This window comes from Marmota marmota, unplaced genomic scaffold (genome assembly GCF_001458135.2).
Source record: "Marmota marmota marmota unplaced genomic scaffold, marMar, whole genome shotgun sequence".
In the NCBI taxonomy this organism is placed as follows: Eukaryota; Metazoa; Chordata; class Mammalia; order Rodentia; family Sciuridae; genus Marmota; species Marmota marmota.
This window is the reverse complement of record NW_025999998.1, coordinates 5,178,081-5,196,037: the sequence shown is the minus strand read 5'-3', so window position 1 is coordinate 5,196,037 and position 17,957 is coordinate 5,178,081. Positions and strand designations below refer to the sequence as shown.

The following is a 17,957-nucleotide window of genomic DNA, read 5'->3' as shown; positions in this document are numbered from 1 at the left end:
GGTCATCACAAAGAACTCAAGGAGCTCAGCTTGGGAAGTTTTAGAGATCTTCTAATTCCTCTTATTGGATGTGAAAGTGTGGGACTGGATGATCTCCAGACCTGAACTTACAGGTTCTTCAACTCTTTGAGGAAGAGATGAGGGAGAGTCTAGGGTCCCCAATTAAATTTGGATTTCAAATAAACAAAAAAAAATTTTAGTATATGTCCCATGCATTATGTGGGACATATTTATACTAAAAAATATTACATGAGACATAATTATACAGAAACATTATTTATCATTTATCAGAAATTCAAGTTTCACTGGGTATTCTGTATTTATCTAGCAACCCTACAGAGAACCAGCATTTAAAATAAATGACTTCCCCAGTCATTTGATGAAGCATTGAAACTGGGGAAAACAGAGGCCACAGTGAGCTGTGGTTTTTTTTGAAGGTGTAATGAAGTCTGTTTCTTTCATGCCAAATAAGCAATTACAGACGACCCGTCAGGAATTCAAACCCGTGACTATCATGGGACTCAAGACCAAGGCAAAAGAAAAAAAAATGTTAAAAAGATTAAGAGCCAGAGAAGCAATCTTCACACACACAGCCAGCGAGCAAGCGAAGGACTAGCTCATCAGGGACGGTAAGGACATTCCTTTTCACTGTCATTGTGTCCTATTCTTCCAGAACAGGGCCTGGGAAATGCTGGTGGACCTCTCTGCTGTCCTCATTGCCTACCTGGTTAATTATTAACAGGATTTCTCCTCAACATGTGTACTTCTCCAACTTCTGGGTATTCACAGTCTCTTCCTAGATTCTCTCTCTGTCCTCTGCAACTTTTGAGAATAGTGATTATTCCTGGAGTGCAGGACAGTCTGTTGGTGACTAGCAGCTCCCTGCCTGGATGTACTCTCCTGCCATTTGCAGGACCACATCTCATGTTTGAGTGGGATGAGGTGCATTTGCTGTCCCTGTACTGTTTCTTGAGGCTCTGAGCTTGAGGTATAGATGTACAAAAAAATTTAAGCAGAATTAATTGGGTTTCTTGTCTATAATTTTGAAGAGCATTCACCCCTACATTATCCACCTGAGGTAATCAATGAGTTCAACTATAATTTCTTTTTTACTACTGGGAAAGGCAAATTACACATAAAACGCCCCCAATGGAAAGCAGTCATATGGTAAAACCCCCACTCTGCTCTTCATTCTCTCTGATGTTCAAACTGGAGCCCATTAATATAACTCTGTAGGGATCAGGACTTTGAAATTCACAGAACAGCGAAAGGGAAGAAAAATACACAATAGTAAGGAGAGAAGTTTCCATTCTTGGTTTTTAATGAGTTCATGAACTTCTTATTTTTCTTTGTATATATTACAATATTTTTTAAAAAATTGTTTTAACCCCTATCCATGAGTTGTGAACTAAAGGGAAGCAGAAATTAGTTTAGGTGAAAGGGAAAAAAATTGTCAGACAAAGTCAAGTCCTGAGCTTCCTTGGCTTATTTTGAGTGATATGCACAGGGCAAGCTAAGACATGTGCGGGGTGGAGTTGGAAGACACTATGCTTGGTTGCTCTGCTTTACACACCCATGGCCCAGCTTGAGCAGGGGATGCTTTGAGAAATACACATTATCTCATCCTAGCCACTGTCCAGTCCAGGAAATGATATAAAATAGTAATTCTGGAGAGTTACTAGAAATTATAGTTAAAAAATTATAGTTGAACTCATTAATCACCTCAGGTGGGTAATGTAGGGGTTACTAAGAGTTACTAAAGTCTTGTTTTATTAACTAGTGTCCTAGGTCAGGGAAGGTCGAGAATGAATAGAAATGTGTTTTGTTTCTTTTTGCTATAAGTTTATGTATGGAGTCAAATTGAAGACAAATGAAGAGCACCACCCCCATAATAACTTAGTTTGAAATATTTTTGGCTTTCATGTGTAGTTTCTTCTTCAAGCTTAATTTTCCATTAGTGGAAGGGACTTTCTAAAGTCCTGAATGTTAGTGAAAGAAGTAGATACAAATCCTCTCAGAGAGAGAAAAACCAGAAGGTCCCCCTGTCAATTCCCATCACCTGGCAACAATGTCTTTGTGGATCTTTATGAGATGTCGCATAAAAACACTTTAGATACACTAAATGATGCCCATGTGCCTCTCTGTTAGGTGTCCTGTGCCGTGACCCCACAAGATGCCACAAGAAGAGGCTCACTTCATCTATGGTAACCTCAGGAAGGGGCACAGTTATTCTTACATTACAACTGAAGAGTAAGTTCAAAACAAGACCCACTAGGATTTTCAATTTGCCAGACTGCTTACTTCCACCTACACAAGCTTGTGTACACATTTCCCTGTGTTTATCTCCCCAGACAGTAAAAACCCTGACAATAAAAGGAGACCTTAGGGTCCTATAAGGGGCTCTCTCAAGCTTCTCTTGGGCCAAACAGGAAGGGAGATAAGAATAACTAAAAGTTGGATCTTGCTGTTCTTCTCCCCCCCACCCCCCAGGCATCTTGCTATTCTTGTCTACATTCTGGGGTCTTAGCTGTAGGTTCCCAAGCTGGAAAACACCTGCCCAGGATCAAGATGCTTTTTCCCCCAAACCTTGTTCTCTCAACTCCACTCAGGCTCCTGAAGGTGCTTTGCAGACAGAATAAAGTTGACTTGCCAAAGAGCCCATGAGGATGAGGTGCAGGTGTGTGGACTGATTTCAGGATGAAGATTGTGTCCATGACCTTTGCATCATAGCCTTATCCTACAGAAGGGTGTTTGGTATTATGAGTTAATTAAAAATAAGTATTTATATGATTAGCATTTCCAAGTGCTAGGCATTGTATACCAGCCCAAAACACTGTTCTTACCTTTGAAAGTTTTCACAATCCACTGAGAGTTAATCTCAGCAAGTGTAAGTGCTGTTAGGGGAACACAGAGGCTGCAGGACATACCCCCTGAAGGAATGGGTGTCCAGGTGGAAGGGCGGGCTCCACCCTCTGAGCAGGGACTCCAACAGGACAAGGAGCCAGACTTTTATTTGGACCATTTTTTATGTGGTCTATTAAAAATTCCCTAGAAATCTCTACTTTTAGAAACAGCTGTTGAAAAATCTTCAACAGACCCAATTATCAGGAACAAGCAAGATGAAGAATCTATCAGATACCAAGGAATAATTCAGGCTGGGAGCATTTCCTCTGAAGACCCCAGTGAGAGTCTCTCACTCCCTATATGGTCAATTAAAGAAGGGGGTGGTGGTAATATCTTTCAACAAGTTGTCCCAAAAATAAAAATATGCTCATTTTAGAGTGAAGTGGAGGGTGGAGAAGGTAAATTGCACATGGAATTATTTAGGATATTATTTCAGCTACTATAAGATGACTTGACAACCTCTTCTTTAAAATGTAATTCTGACTGGGGCTATAGCTCAGCGGCAGAGCGCTTGCCTAGCATGCGTGAGGCACTGGGTTCAATCCTCAGCACCACATAAAAATAAACAAATAAAATGTAATTTTGTTAATCTCCCATGTAGTAGTCCAAGTGTATGAAATTCAAGCTGGCCAGCCTCCTTCTCTCTGATTACTCCCCTTGGACATTGCTTTTTCTAAGAAACGGTGTGTCATCATCTCTGTGTCTCATTAATAGAAAGGGGGAGATAAAGGGAAGGCTAGGGCCATTCCTTTCAAGTGACAGGCATCCTCTGCTCACCCACCATGTGGTGATGCTCACCCTATGTTGTGCTGTATGTGAGGAGAGTCTTAGAGAAAACTGGAAATGTGTATCTGGCCATGATGTTGGGATTTAAATCCAGGTTTGTTTGCCTATGAAGCACTATGCTGCAGGCCAGCAGAGGCAAATATTTGCACAGTCCCATCCAACAAGAGGCTAGGGCAGAGATCAGAATGTCTACTGTGAAGCCAAAGGCTGGAGGCTGGAAATGGTCAGCTCAGTAGGCTGGAAAAGAGCTGTTTTTTGCTTCACAGTGTCGTCTCTCCCAGCTGGGGAAGCTAGTGGCCAGGTGGCATCCACAGCCCAAACAGAATTGCTCTCAGGGTCTAATCAGGAAGACAGAAACCAATCAGGCATTTCAACCTTGGTATAAGGAACTGGTTAAACAGGTGCTGGGCCTGAGGAAGCAAAGGAGACCCAGAGAGGACCCAAAGGCAGGAACTGCAGAGGCTGCTTCCACCCCTGGGGCTGGGTAAAGAACGAGAAGTGTGGGGCCATCGAAACTTGGAACAGAGAGAAGGGACCCCACAGAAATGGGACCCACAGTTCTGAGGAAGGATTTCTGCTTAGTTGGTCCTGGGGCTTCAGGAACTTAGAGGAAGGGCCTATGGATTAAATGCTCAGACCTCTGTGGTGGGCACTGATCAGCTAGTGAGAAGCATAAAAGGCCTGGTCCTGGAGTGGCAGAAGTAGAGCTGGTGAGTGGAACTAATGGTGAGAAGAACTGCCTCTGGGGCTATGCTAACTGGAGGGAACATCCCCTTCTTCCTCTTCCAGTCTAGTGGACTCCCTCTAGGTGCTAATGGGAGCCAATGAGCAAAAGAGAAGTGGGGTTTGTAGAATTCGACTCCAGCACCTCAGGAAGAGCATAGAAAGGTGGGTTTGAAGTTGGGGAACAACAGCTTAATAAAAGTCATATGGAGTTTATTACCATCATCATATAAAGGAGTCTCTAACTGAAGGCCTAAGCTTTCTGTCTTGCATCCTGAACAAAGGACTGATGCAGAGTCAGGTGGATTCTCTGGTAGCTTCCCTGAGAACACAGGGGAGCCTCAGGCTCTAGCCCTAAAAACAAGTGAACAAACAAACAAAACCCACAAAACCCCATTTGACCTCTACGTGTGGGAGTGGTCTTTGCACAAGCAGAATGCCATTTCCTTTGACATTTTGCTGTCTGTATGAAGGTCAAATGACCAAAGATCCCACAAAGTGACTTTCTTAACCTCAGTCTGTGTGGGCAGGAACCATTGAGTACATAGAACGACATTATAGACTAATCACTTCTGCATAAGGCCACCAATGTCAGGACTTACCCTCAGCTGACCTCCTGTAAACAGGTGGATGGAGATAGGGAAACATGGACAGCTGTACTATAGCAACAAGTCTCTGAGATTCTCTGAGAATATTTATCCTTCTCACAATCTTACCACCACCAGATAGACTGAGGAAGAACAATGTGAAGTAGGCAACCCCCAAAAGGGCTTTGAAACCTCAGTAGATAAGGGATCCCACACTGAGTGGGCATAAATTATCTACAGAGCTTGCTTTTAAATTAATCTCAGCTAATTCTGCTGCAGGTGGTGGTATCTGGGTGACACTTGGGAACCCTGCTAAGATGGGCAGTGGGTTCTTCTGGTGTTTCTTTGTGTTTTATGCACTCAGTCACCTGGGAATGTTGTGAATACAGTGTGACTGTGCATAAAAAGCTAGAACAGAGTTCTCTCTGTTCTAGGGAACATTCTAGGGGAACTCACAGGGTAAAGTTAGAGCACAGACATGCTGGGAATTTGATCAGCTGCCTCCAGTCATGAGAGCACTTTGTACACTCCTGTGACAGCTTCATTTTAGGAGAGAGTGATTTCTGCAGGAAGAACACTGGCCTGGGAGACTGCAAACCTGGGTCTGGCCTAAATTCTAAAGTTCCTTCTTTGGGTGACTAGTGCCAGTTACTATGATTGCTGAGTCTGCCACTTACTGGTTGTGCAACCTTGAGCATTGTACCAGCCTGATGTCAGCCATAAAACAAACATCATATTTACCTCAGAGGGTTGTTGTGAGGATAAAATGAAAGCACATTTGCAGGGTGCTTAGCATGGAGCCAGACACAAATTAGTACTCAATGGATGGATGGTACAGGAGTCACTAGGGTGGTAGTGATGCTGATGCTGAGAGATCTTGATAGGTCTCAGCTTCATGATCTAGAAAATGGGTAGATTGATCTCCATAATTGGGTCAGAGCTTCCATAAGCTCTGCAATTGTTTGGTTCTCTGCATCCCTTTTGGAGATGGACAGGACTTGTTTGATACCTCAGTAGCTTGGAGCTGAAGGTGGTGGGGCAGGAGGAACTAGGCAGAACTCTCTCCAGAAGTCTCTGTTTAATCTTGCTTCTCCTGTAGCTGCTCAGTCTCTTGTAGATCACCCAGATCCAAAGAGCCTTTTTTAGCAAGTTTATAGCCACAAATAACACACAGTACTCTCAATTTTGATTGGGCTGTTGTGTGGAAAATCAGGGAAATGCTAGTTAACTGACAATCTTATGCAGGCAGTGACAGCCCCAGGCCCTGATTCCAGTGCCTTCATGGTAACTGTAAGGCTTCCTGGGGGTCACAGGACTCAGGGCCCCTAGGCTGGTTTAATCCCAGATTGGCATTCTATGCTTAGGATCAGATCCTTCCCTAAGAAACTAAGCTCTGTTCTAGGTTTAGCTTAGAATCCTCTCCCCAGGGTCACAGGGGATGCGGGGAGAGTATGGGGCCTCGGGTAGCTTTGTCATTTGCTATCTCTGGATAACCATGGATGAGAAGTGGCATCCACCTTTACAGGGTTATTATGAGAATTAAAAAAGCTAATGCATGTAGAATGTTCAGTGCAGCACCTGACTTATTGTAGATGTTCAGTTAGTGCTAATTTATATTTCCTTTTTCTGGACTGAGTTGGGGAAAATGCTTTAAACCAGTCCTGATGAGAAGAAAAGATAACTATGCTCCAATAGACATATTACCCACATGAGGATCAACTGCTAGGGCACTTCCTGTGCCTAGAACTTGGGGGCTTGGGCCATGCAGTTAGCAGTGGTCCTGTGAGTACACACCTGAGAGGCTCCTAGGCTGGGACCTGTCTCTGATTCAGGAGCTGAAGGCCTGGTGGGGGTGCCCTGTGTTGGGGATGGCAAACTGCCTGGGGACTGAGAGGTGCTTCTCTGGGCTATTAAAGCCCATATGAAGAGAGAAGGGTGATTTATATTTTATTACAATCTGAAATAATGTTTCTGTGCCAAGTTGGACTTGTCTATCTCTTGGGCCAGGGCTGCAGGGATTGGCTTCCTGATAGTGATCCTGGGAATTTCACTGCTCATCGGCTGCTGGTATTGTAGAAGACGAAGTGGATACAGAAACTTGACGGTTGGTAGAGTTCCCACTGCTGGGGGATCCTTTCAGATCAAGGACTCCTTTTCTGCTCCTTTCTCTGAATTTTTGGGGAAAGGGATAAAACATTCTCATGATCATCTCTAGCTTTGATTCCTGCATCTGATTAATCTTTCCATACTTTATACTTCTGGGAATTCTTCCTTTCCTTCTGCCCAGGCATGAACTCCAACCAGGAACTTGCACAATTTCTTTGGTTGTACTTGAAGCAAACTTGAGAACTTGACTGCCATGAATAGCTGAGTATAGTGTTCAGTGGGGGCACATAGAAAGGGGCTTGTGATCACCTGAACAGCAGGACATTAGACTCCTCAGATTTACCAGTGCTTTGGGATATTCTCCCTGGTTGTTACTCCCTGTAGTGGACTGCTTCTCCTATCTTGTCTCTTTTACATCTTTCATCCTGGGTAACCTAGGAAATTCCAGGTTCTCCTAACTTTCTTACTACATAGCCTGGGTATCCAAAACCCCTCTGGGCATCAGTGCAATGAGAAGACCATCCTCCTCTCAGCAGTTCAAAGCATCCCTATTTTTATTTATTTTTAATAAGCTCCATTTTTAGGTGATCAATTTGGTTTAATAGTTATCTTTTTCTTCGTTACCCCAACAAACAGGATGCTAATACAACAACCCTATCTGCTCTTCTGGCACTGGGTGCTTCTTCCCCACGAGTGGGAAACATCAACTGAGTCTATAATTGTAATTCTGCCTCTCTTATTAATACACCTGGAAACTTTGGGAAAGTATTGTCTTTACAGAAGATGATGAAAAGTCCCATTCTTTATTCAGCAAAGGTTGTGTGAACGAGTGCAGGATTGGTGCGTGTGGGTCTACAGCTTGGCAGTATGAAGAAAAGGAGGAGAAAGCAAGAGATGCACCTTCCAACACTTTCCTTCCTTGGCAAGCCACTGGGCAGTTTTGTATCTTCTTTTCCCTAATGCCCTTCTTACCAGTGTTTTTCCAAATACAAACCATGAAAAACTGGGCAAATTTGGGGTCTGACACATCACAAGCAGAGCCCTCTAGTTGTGTTCATATTCAGTGGGAAAGAGGAGAAGGTGCTGAGTCTGAATAAGAGGACTGCAAATCAACACTGGATCAGGAGGTTAGTGACAGGACTGGGGCTCGTGTGACAAGTGCCTCTGCACTACAGTTTAATAGAGGGACTTTGCTTTCTGTCATAGAATTTCATTTGTACCTCTAGCATGAGTGAATGACAATAACCCTATAATTGGTTATTTACTTTTTGCCTCTTCCACCCATTCACAGCTACCTTCTCCCCCCAATTTATGAACCAGGACACTGTACCTCCAGTGCTTGGCACATAGCAGTCACACAGTTGTGTGGCATCAGTATTTGGTCTCATTGCCTACCCTTGACTTACTTTGCAACCTTAGATTTTAATTTCTCCAAGCTTCATTAGCTCTATTCTACACTTAGACATGGTAGAAATATGTGATATAATACAAAGTTTATCAGTTTTTATTTAATATTTATTTCTTCTGTTTTTGCTTCATCATATATTTGTATTTAAAAATCCACAATGGTTTAATCTTTCAAGGAGTATAGCTACACAAACTTAATATGTTGGTACATACTTCCTAACCATCTGCAATTATTAGCTTGATGTAACTGAACACAAAGAATGATTTTTCTCCTTTCCGCTTCAACACTCATTTTAAATTCATTCAATTTGAAGAGTAACAGAGAATCTTATTGCCATGTGCTCAGATACTGTGAACATTTTTGGTTGGTAAGGTCCAAGTCCAATTTCCATTCCTCTAGGATTAAATCAGTGATTCAAAGAATTTCTGAAAAAAAAAAATTGGTATGTGGGGGGGTGTTGGGGGAGTGGTACTGAGGATTGAATCCAGGGCCTCACACATGCTAGCAAGGGCTGTACCACTGAGCTCCAGACCTTTTTAAAAAACAACTATTTTGAGACAGGTTTTGCTACATTTCCTAGGCTGGCCTCAAACTTGCCAACTTCCTGCCTCAGTTTCCTGAGTAGCTGGGATTGCATGTGGGTACCACCATGCCTGGCTTGGAATTTTCATGAGATAAAAAATGTTGTGTTTGAATTCCTTGATTTCTCCAGTGCCTAAAAAAATTGCTGTCGTACTTGTTTTTAAAATTAACATTAAAATCTTGTTTTGAGACTTTCATGTCTCTAGGAGAGCGAGGTTGGGAATCAGCAGTCTAAGATATTTAGGCAAAATTATGAAAGATGGTGCTGTAAGTACTGCAATTTAAGTACATAATTACCTCCCTTTTTCTCTTCAGTGATTCTATTTCTATTTTAAAGCAGAAGAACATAAATGACAGTAAACACAAGCTTTGGGTACCTGAGACTTCAGTGACCCTTACTTGGCTTTGAAATGTGTAATTTACAACTTCCATTGACCACAGTATGGTAGCAAGGTTGGTTAAAATTTAGATCACCAAAAATTTCTCCTTTGGTTAACAATTCCCTTGAGCCCCGCAGATCACCTTTCGAAAGGAAAGACTGCTTCTGGCAGCAACATGTTTCCACATCAGGGAGTGGGAAATAATTTTTGAGGAACTGGACCTGGTTTTTATACATACTTTTTTTACATCTTCACTTGGAAATTTAGTACATAATACTTTTGAATTGTGGATTAGAATTTCAATGCCCTTGCTGACAGCTCAATTTACATTCCTGTCTCAAGGTATTAGGTTTCTCAATGCATGGTCAGGAGCCACCTGCACTGAAATCATCTGGAATTCTCACTAAAATGCAAAATCGGGGAACATCTGTGGTGGTGGGATCCAGGAATCTGCATTTTATTTTTTTTCTGTTTAATTTTTTATACTTTATTCCTTGTATCAATAGATTAAGAAAGTAAAATTTTCCCAGGTACTGATTTATAGATACTATTTATAAGTAGAATCAAAAAGCTTAGTTTCACAAACAGTAACATTCAGTGATCTCTTTAAATGCAATTTTAATCCTTATTTTAAGCTAAGGGCAATAATTTAATGCAGTAAGCTAAATTCACACAAAACCTGTATACTGTGAACTACAAAAGTGGTTTTTGTAGCTACACACAGTTTTAGTCAACTACACATTTCCACAAGTACTTACAAATATGTTAAAAAAACACTACCCCAAATGCTTATCCTACCATTAGCTCATTAAACATTGCCATTCCTGCTCCTGAAAGTAGATGATTGGGAAAATGAGTTCTAAAACTTAAAAAGTAACTTAAGTCCAAAAGGTTTTAAATCAAAAAAGTCTTTAAACATGGAAGCATCAACATGAAACTTTTAAGTTTCTAAAAAAATAAAAATAAAAAAATCACTCTTTAGAAAATATTAAAACAAATTATCATTTAAGACACATAAACATTCTTACAAAAACTTGTAGTTTCAAATATCATCTCCTTAAAAGAAAACCAGTTCACTATCTTTAATAACATCTCAGACTACTGTTGTCTAAAAACTTCAGAATATGTAAGGCATATGTCTCAGCTGTCACAGTCAAAATGACACTTAGATTTCACATATTAAACAGCTATAGTATAGCTTATAATGGCACAAATATACCTAACACATAAATACTACTTCATCCTTTAGATAGTCAAAAGTCAGAAGGAACTGCATAATTTGTAAGGTACTTTAACTTACATGTAGTCATTAAACTCAGTAAGTAATTCAAGTATAGTCATGTAAAGGCAGGCAATTAAAGGCTCAAGGATCACTCTAAAATCAAAGACATGAAAATAAAGGCTGAAAACTTTGTTTCTCCATCTTTCATTTACATGCCTAGATATTAGGACATTACTGAACAAAATATACAATTATTATATATGATTTCCACAGAATATAATGAAATTTCATGAAGTACAAAAATTATCAAGATCCGTAGTTTGCTTCATCAAATGCTTTTCTAGCTCGTTTCAATTCTTCATTCATGGTAAGCAAGTCTTTAACCCTAGCAAACTTCCTTGGGTCCTTTCGAATCAAGAAGACGATATCTTCAACTTGTACTCGACCTTGTCTTCCAATTGACATTGCCTTGTGAGTCATTTCAGTGATGAACTCTATGACAAGATATTCAAGAATATCCACTGACTCAGTGTAAGGATTCTGGTCATCCCCAAACCCATACATCATACATCATAATTCTTTAGAAAAAAGTCTCTTTCTTTTACCCTGTCCACCTTCTGCACCTCCTCCAATTTCTTCATTTTCCTCCTCAAAGGTCGGGTCTTCTTCCTCATCTGCCATCCCACTAGCCCGCCAGCCCACAGCCAGAATCTGCATTTTAGCATGCACACTGAGTTTGAATGAAATGCAGAGAATGGGTAGTAAACTGGGAAAGTGAATCACACTCCTATTCTATGGTAGTTCAGAGACTTAGAAGAAAAGACATCAATAATTGATGAAGGCAGTTTTCTTCTTTTCTTCTCGGTATGCTTTTTATTTCCCTTTCTTGTTGCATTAGCTAGAACTTCCAGTACGATGTGGAAAAGGAGTGGTGAGAAAGGACATATTTACTTTGTTCCTGATATCAGTGGGAAAATTTTAAGTTTCTCATCATTAAGTATAATGTTAGCTATGTTTTTTGGTACATGTTCTTTAGCAAAGTTGAGAAAATTTCCCTCTGTTCCTAGTTTACTTAGAATTTAAATCATGAATAGGTATTGGATTTTGTCAAATGCTCTTTCTAACATCTATTGATATGACCATGTGATTTTTCTCCTTTAGCCTCTTAATGTGCTGGATTACATGAATTGATTTAACATGAACCAAGTTGCTTGTATACCTGAGTAAATCTACTTGTTTATGGTGTCTAACTTTTTTTTTTTTTTTAACACATTGTTGAGTGTGATTTGCCAATATTTTCTTGAGGACTTTTGAATCCATGTTCATGAGAACTAGTTTCTTTTCTTGTCCTGCTTTGGTATTAAGGCAATACTATTTGGTATTAAGGCAATAATATGAATACAGTGGATCTTGTTTTTGACTCACACTCAGAGAATGAGTTAGAAAGTACCCCTTTGCTTCTTTCTTATGAAACAGATTATAGGGAATTGGAATAATTTCTTTCTTAAATGTGTGGTAGAATTCACCAGTGAACCCACCTGGGCCAGGTGCTTTCGGTTATCGAAGGCTACTAATTATTTTTTCAATTTTTATGATGAATATAGGTCTAACATGGTTTATTTCTTCTTGTGTGAGTTTTGAAAGATTGTGTCTTTCAAGGAATTAGTGAATTTTGTCTAGGTTTTCAAATTTGTGAGCATAAAGACGTTCACAGTATTTCTTATCATTTTTCTGCCCACGAGATCTTTAGTAATGTCCTCTTTGTGTTTTCTTTTTCTCTCTTACTTACCCTGCCTCAAGGGCTTTCTTTATTGACCTTTTCCAAGAAACAGCTTTTGGTGGAGAAAATTCTTCTATATTTTTCATGTTTTCAATTTCATAGATTTCTGGTCTTTTTCTTTTTCTTTTTTTCTTCTGCTTGTTTTGGATTTAATTTGGTTTCCTTCTAGTTTCCTAAGGTAGAAATTTAGGCAATTGATTTTAGATCTTTTTTTTCTTTTCTAATGTATGCATTTAATATTATAAATTTTCAGGTAAGTACTTTCACTGCATCCCACAAACTGATAAATTGTGTTTTCAATTTCATTTAGTTCAAAGTACTTAAAAATTTCTCTTGTAGAAGTGTGTTGTTATTCTTCAAGTATTTGCAGGGGTGGGGGATTTTTCAGCTATCTTTCTGTTTTTTTTTTTTTTTGTATTAGTTTTTTGTTTTAATTAGTTACACATGACAGTACAATGACCTTGACATATCATACATTTGAATCAGATGGGATATAATTTCTCATTTTCTGAGTGTACAGGTTGCAGAATCATATTGGTTATCTTTCCATTTTTCTAGATTATCTATCTTGCTGATTTCTAGATAAATCCTGTTGAAATGTAAGAGAGAACTGCATTATTTCTATCTTTTTTTGTGTGTGGTACTAAGGTTTGAGCCTAGAGATGCTCTACCACTGAGCTGCATCCTAAGCCCCTTTTAGTTTTTTTTTTTTTTTTTTTTTTTTTTTTTTTTGAGACAGGATCTCTCTTAACAGAATCTTTCCCAGGCTAGCCTTGAATTTGAGATCCTACACTTCAGCATTCTGAATCACTGGGATTGCAGGTGTGTACCGCTATGCATGGTTCCTCATTTGTATTATTTTAAATATGTTAAGATATGTTTTATGGTCCAGAATGTAGTTGATGTTGGTGAATTCTATGTGACCTTGAGACTATGTATATTCTGCTGTGTTGGATGACAAGAGCATCCAGTAGCATCTAGACTCTAGGTCTATCATATCTACGTGGATTGACAGTTTTAACGGGTTTAACTGTGTCCTTAGTGACTTTTTGCCTGTTGGACCTGTTCACTTCTGAAAGAGGGATGTTAAAGTCTCCAAATATAACTCCACAAACATAGTGGATTCAGTGGTATCTCCTTGAAGTTCTATCAGTTTTTGTCTGTGTATTTGCTGCTCTGTCATTAAGTCTGCATGTTAAGTTTTAGGTCTTCTTGGAGAATGAATCCATTTATCATTGTGAAATGCCTTTTTTATCCATGACTTTATGTGTAGTCTGCTCTTTATGAAATTAACATAGGAATTTCCACTTTCTTTTCTTGTTTTGTGGTACTGGGGATTGAACTCGGGACCTCGTGCATGTAGGTGAGAGTGCTCTATCACTGAACTATATCCACAGAACTTTTAATTTTGAACAGGGTCTTGTTAAGTTGCTGAGGCTGGCTTCAAACTTGCTATCTTCCTGCCTTAGCTTTCGGAGTTGCTGGGATTATATGTGTGCCCATTATTCCCCGTACTCCAATATTAGGGATTTAACCCAGGGGCACTTTAACACTGAGCCCCATCCCCAGCCTTTTTTATTTTTTGAGACAGGGTCTCACTAAATTGCTTAGGGCCTCACTTAGTTGCTAAGGCTGGCCTTGAACTTGTTGATCTTCCTGCCTTGGCCTACTAATTTGCTGGACTTATAGGCATTTGTCATTATTCTCAGTTTCCTGTTTTCTTTTGATTAGTGTTAGCATGATATATCATCTCTCTTCATCCATTTACTTTCCACATACATGTGACTTTTACAGTGGATCTTGTTTTTGACTCACATTGACAATCTAATCTGTTAACTAATGCATTTAAACCATTGACATTCAAAGTGATTATTGGTAATAGTTGGGATCAGTATCTACTATATATGTTATTGTTTTGTATATTTTTTGTCCTTGTTCTTTGTTCCTATTTTTGTCTTCCATTCTTTTTCTGCCTTATGTGGTTTTAAATGAACATTTTATATGATAGCATATATGGAATTTCATATATGATTCTTTCTTTTCTAAGTATATACCTTTTAAAATTAAATTTTTAAGTGGTCGCCCTATAGTTTGAAATATACATTTTTAATTCATGTCCCCTTTACAGGTAATGTGAATACCTCATCCTAACAAAATCATCTAGTATTTCCTTCTCATTTGTTGCATCATTTCACTTATATAAGAATACATAATTAAATACATTGTTATTATTCTAACTAGTTGCTATGTTTGATCAATTAAGAATAAAAAAATAAGTTTTCACTTTACCTTCATTTATTCTTCAATATTCTTCCTTTCTATATGTAGATGTGAGTTTCTGGTCTGTATTTTCCTTCTTTCTAAAGAACTCAACATTTCTTGCAAGGCAGGTATACTGGCAATGCATTCCCTCACCTTTTATTTGCCTGAGAGAGTCTTTATTTCACCTTCATTTTAAAGACAATTTCATAAGAGGTTCATTTTATAGATTCAATCTTCTCCTTTCCTTCAAAAATATTTAGGTTACCAACCTGGTGTGAAGCACTTCACCAATGCTTTTCCTTTAGTTAATTCCCACAACTCTGAGAGATAGGTGGTATTATCTTCCTATTTCTGATGCAAAAACTGTAATTCAGAGAAGTAAAGTGACTAGCTTGAGGATACAGAGCAAATAAATTGCAGAACCTCGATTAAAACCTATTCTTAAGACTTAGCCTCATCTTTTATTTAACAGACTCAGTTATTTCTTGCTCATTCACTTTTATGAATTTCTATTGCAGGACAAAAGTCTTCATGCTGGAATTCAAACTAACTTGAGAGAAAGATGCCCATATGAAGGGCTTGGTCATCAGGACAGCAAACTGTCTTTTCAAAACCAAAACTGTGATCCTCAGGTAGGCTGAGATCATGCATCTGGATATTTTTCCATATGATTGCTTTTAGCTCTATTGAACAAAATTATTTCTATTGAAAAAGCAAGGACAGAGTGAACATATTTAGTGGTATTAAAATGTAGATCTAAAAATGATCAAAATGGTAAATTTTGTTATGCATATTTTAGTACAATAAAAATGAGTTATCATAAATCAAAAACCAAATTATATCTTTTAAGTTTTATTTTGATACTGGGGATTAAACCCAGGTGTGCTTAACCACTGAGCCACATCCCCAGAGACAGAGTCTCACTAAGTTGTTTAGGGTCTCACTTGGTTGCTGAGGCTGGATTTGAACTCACGATCCTTCTGTCTCAGCCTCCTGAGCCACTGTGATTACAGGCATGCTCCATCATGCCCAGCTAAATTGTATTTTTTCATACTCAGATTTTCCAGGGTCAATAATGAGAGCCCTACACATAAGACCCAAAGAAGAAATTGGTTTTAGATAAAATATCCTTATGTTGTAGGTTGTGTTTTTAGTTACATTTGCCCTTTTCATCAATGTAGATACACAGAGAGGAGGAAAAAAGTATCTAATATTAATTGCATAGAGCTGTGCTTTAATGATGCAGTAGCCACTAGTCATGCATTTTTATGGATACTTGGAACAGTAATTTGAATTAAGACATACTATAATACACATCCTATTTCAAAGACAGAGTATATGAAAATCATTAATGATTTTACTATTGATTACATGTTGAGATGACTGTTTTAATATGGCAGGTTAAATAAACTATTTTATCAAGATTAATTTTTATCTGCCTTTAAAAATGTAGTTACTAGAAATCTTTAAATGGCATATGTGGCTGGTACTATATTTCTATTAGATGGTACTGGTAGAGAAGCAATGGAACATAATGCTTGAAAGCACTGACTCTGGAGCCAAATGACTGTATTTGAGAATTAGCTTCATGTCTTACTGGTTGTATGATCTTGGGTGAGTAACTTCTCTGTGCCTCAATTTTCCACTCTGCAACATTTCCTAGAATGTTGAGCATGAAATGACGGACTGACACATTTTTGCTCAGTTGGTAGTATAAATGTACCTTTGGACACAACTACAAAGATCTATGTGGTAAAGATTCAGTGTATATTATCTGTAAACAGAGTTCAAGTATTCATTAGTTAGGACTTGGGACTTCTATTGACATTAATTATCCAGGTATAAGTATACTTTCAGGTTTTGAGAAACCCCTTAGTCCTATTTTTTTTTATCCTTCTCTCTGACAATGTTTCAATGTATATATTTACCTAACTGGGTGGAAATTAGATGTGAACACTCAGAAGTTTCAGTCTGCAGCAGAAATATAAACATGATGCTCTTTTGACTTAATGCCTCCCCAGAAATAAACATGGTTGCCAAAGCCCACGTTCTCCCTTTCTCATTCTCACAGGTCTCTGAGGCTCCTCCTGCTTATGAGAAACTTTCTACAGGACCGTCACCTCCACCTTACTCACCCTGAGAGCCAGCAAAGCCATCTGAGAAGTGCTGAAATGCTTTCCCTTACACTTTTGCTTTAACTTACTTTTGACATCTAATGTTCTACTTTAAAATGAACAACAATGTACATATCTAATAGGCCAGTGTTAAATTCTTAACAGGACAACTAGCAGTGTACTAATCAAGTGAGGAAATGATGAAAAATATTAAAATGGAAAGGCTTCATCAATATCTACTGTCTGTACTAGTAGTAATGCTATTAAATCCATTATTTTATGAATAATAGAACTCAAGTGGATGTTCTGGGACTATCTATTTTTTTTTTAATTGAAATTCGGCTAACTTATAAACTTTTATTCAGATTTTTAAAGTAGCAACCTCTTGACCAACATGAAATGTATAGAGAATTGTGGCAGGTGTTATAGCCTGCTCACAAAGGACACTTACAAGCTTAAAACTAAGAACTGAAGGACCTACTTATCTGATCTGGACCATGTCAGCCACACCGCTTCATATATAATAAAAGATCCCCACCTTCAGTAATATATATAATGAAGTTATAATTACATTTTACTTTAAGGGTCAATGTTATCATAATTAAGGATAAGAATCTTCTCTTAAACCAAAAAGTGGTTTAAGGATTTAAATAAGCAAAAGTCACTAAAGTTTGACTCTGTGTACAGTCTTAAGTGTCCCCATGGCAGTTTAGCTATTTTCAGGTTCCAGAATCTCTCAAACAAGAACATACAAAAGAAACCATAAAGAATAAGAGATTATTGAGCCGTATCATTATTTGTATAGCAACAGTGCAATTTGCTTTTCTGCATGTTCACATATCACACTATTTATTATCTAGTTTTTTTTAGTTAGCACATTAAATAAAACATTTGGTCAAAATTTATACCCACTACCTTAAATGGAAAACTAGCATCATTTTCCATAAACAGAGGATAACTATAAAAATGAAGATAATAAAAGCAGATTATTTTTATTAAAACCTAGGAAGACACTGATGGTTGTAGAAAGCTGTGAACCTGAGACCTGCTTTCTTGGCTAAAGAGGGAGATTACCAAGAGTCAGAGAAAACTTACAGGCTGCT

At 38.5% G+C, this 17,957-nt stretch overlaps 1 protein-coding gene and 1 pseudogene across 1 annotated transcript; one reads left to right on the top strand and one right to left on the bottom strand.

Moving 5' to 3' along the window:
* The first annotated feature begins 409 nt into the window (after positions 1-409).
* Mlana (melan-A) lies at positions 410-17,756 on the top strand. Its single transcript, XM_015492860.2, has 5 exons — positions 410-629; positions 2,149-2,250; positions 7,008-7,104; positions 15,259-15,372; positions 16,812-17,756. Exons 2-5 carry the CDS (start codon positions 2,174-2,176, stop codon positions 16,878-16,880), a joined length of 357 nt encoding a protein of 118 aa, XP_015348346.1. The 5' UTR covers positions 410-629; positions 2,149-2,173; the 3' UTR covers positions 16,881-17,756.
* LOC125617889 lies at positions 10,958-12,908 on the bottom strand (annotated as a pseudogene).
* Positions 17,757-17,957: the final 201 nt, after the last annotated feature.

Excerpts from the sequence above, each read along its gene's own strand:
- Mlana (XM_015492860.2), top strand. The coding sequence starts at position 2,174 with ATGCCACAAGAAGAGGCTCACTTCATCTATGGTAACCTCAGGAAGGGG. Across the intron at positions 2,251-7,007 it reads TCTTACATTACAACTGAAGA|GGCTGCAGGGATTGGCTTCC; the intron begins GTAAGTTCAAAA and ends CTCTTGGGCCAG. Across the intron at positions 15,373-16,811 it reads ACCAAAACTGTGATCCTCAG|GTCTCTGAGGCTCCTCCTGC; the intron begins GTAGGCTGAGAT and ends TCATTCTCACAG.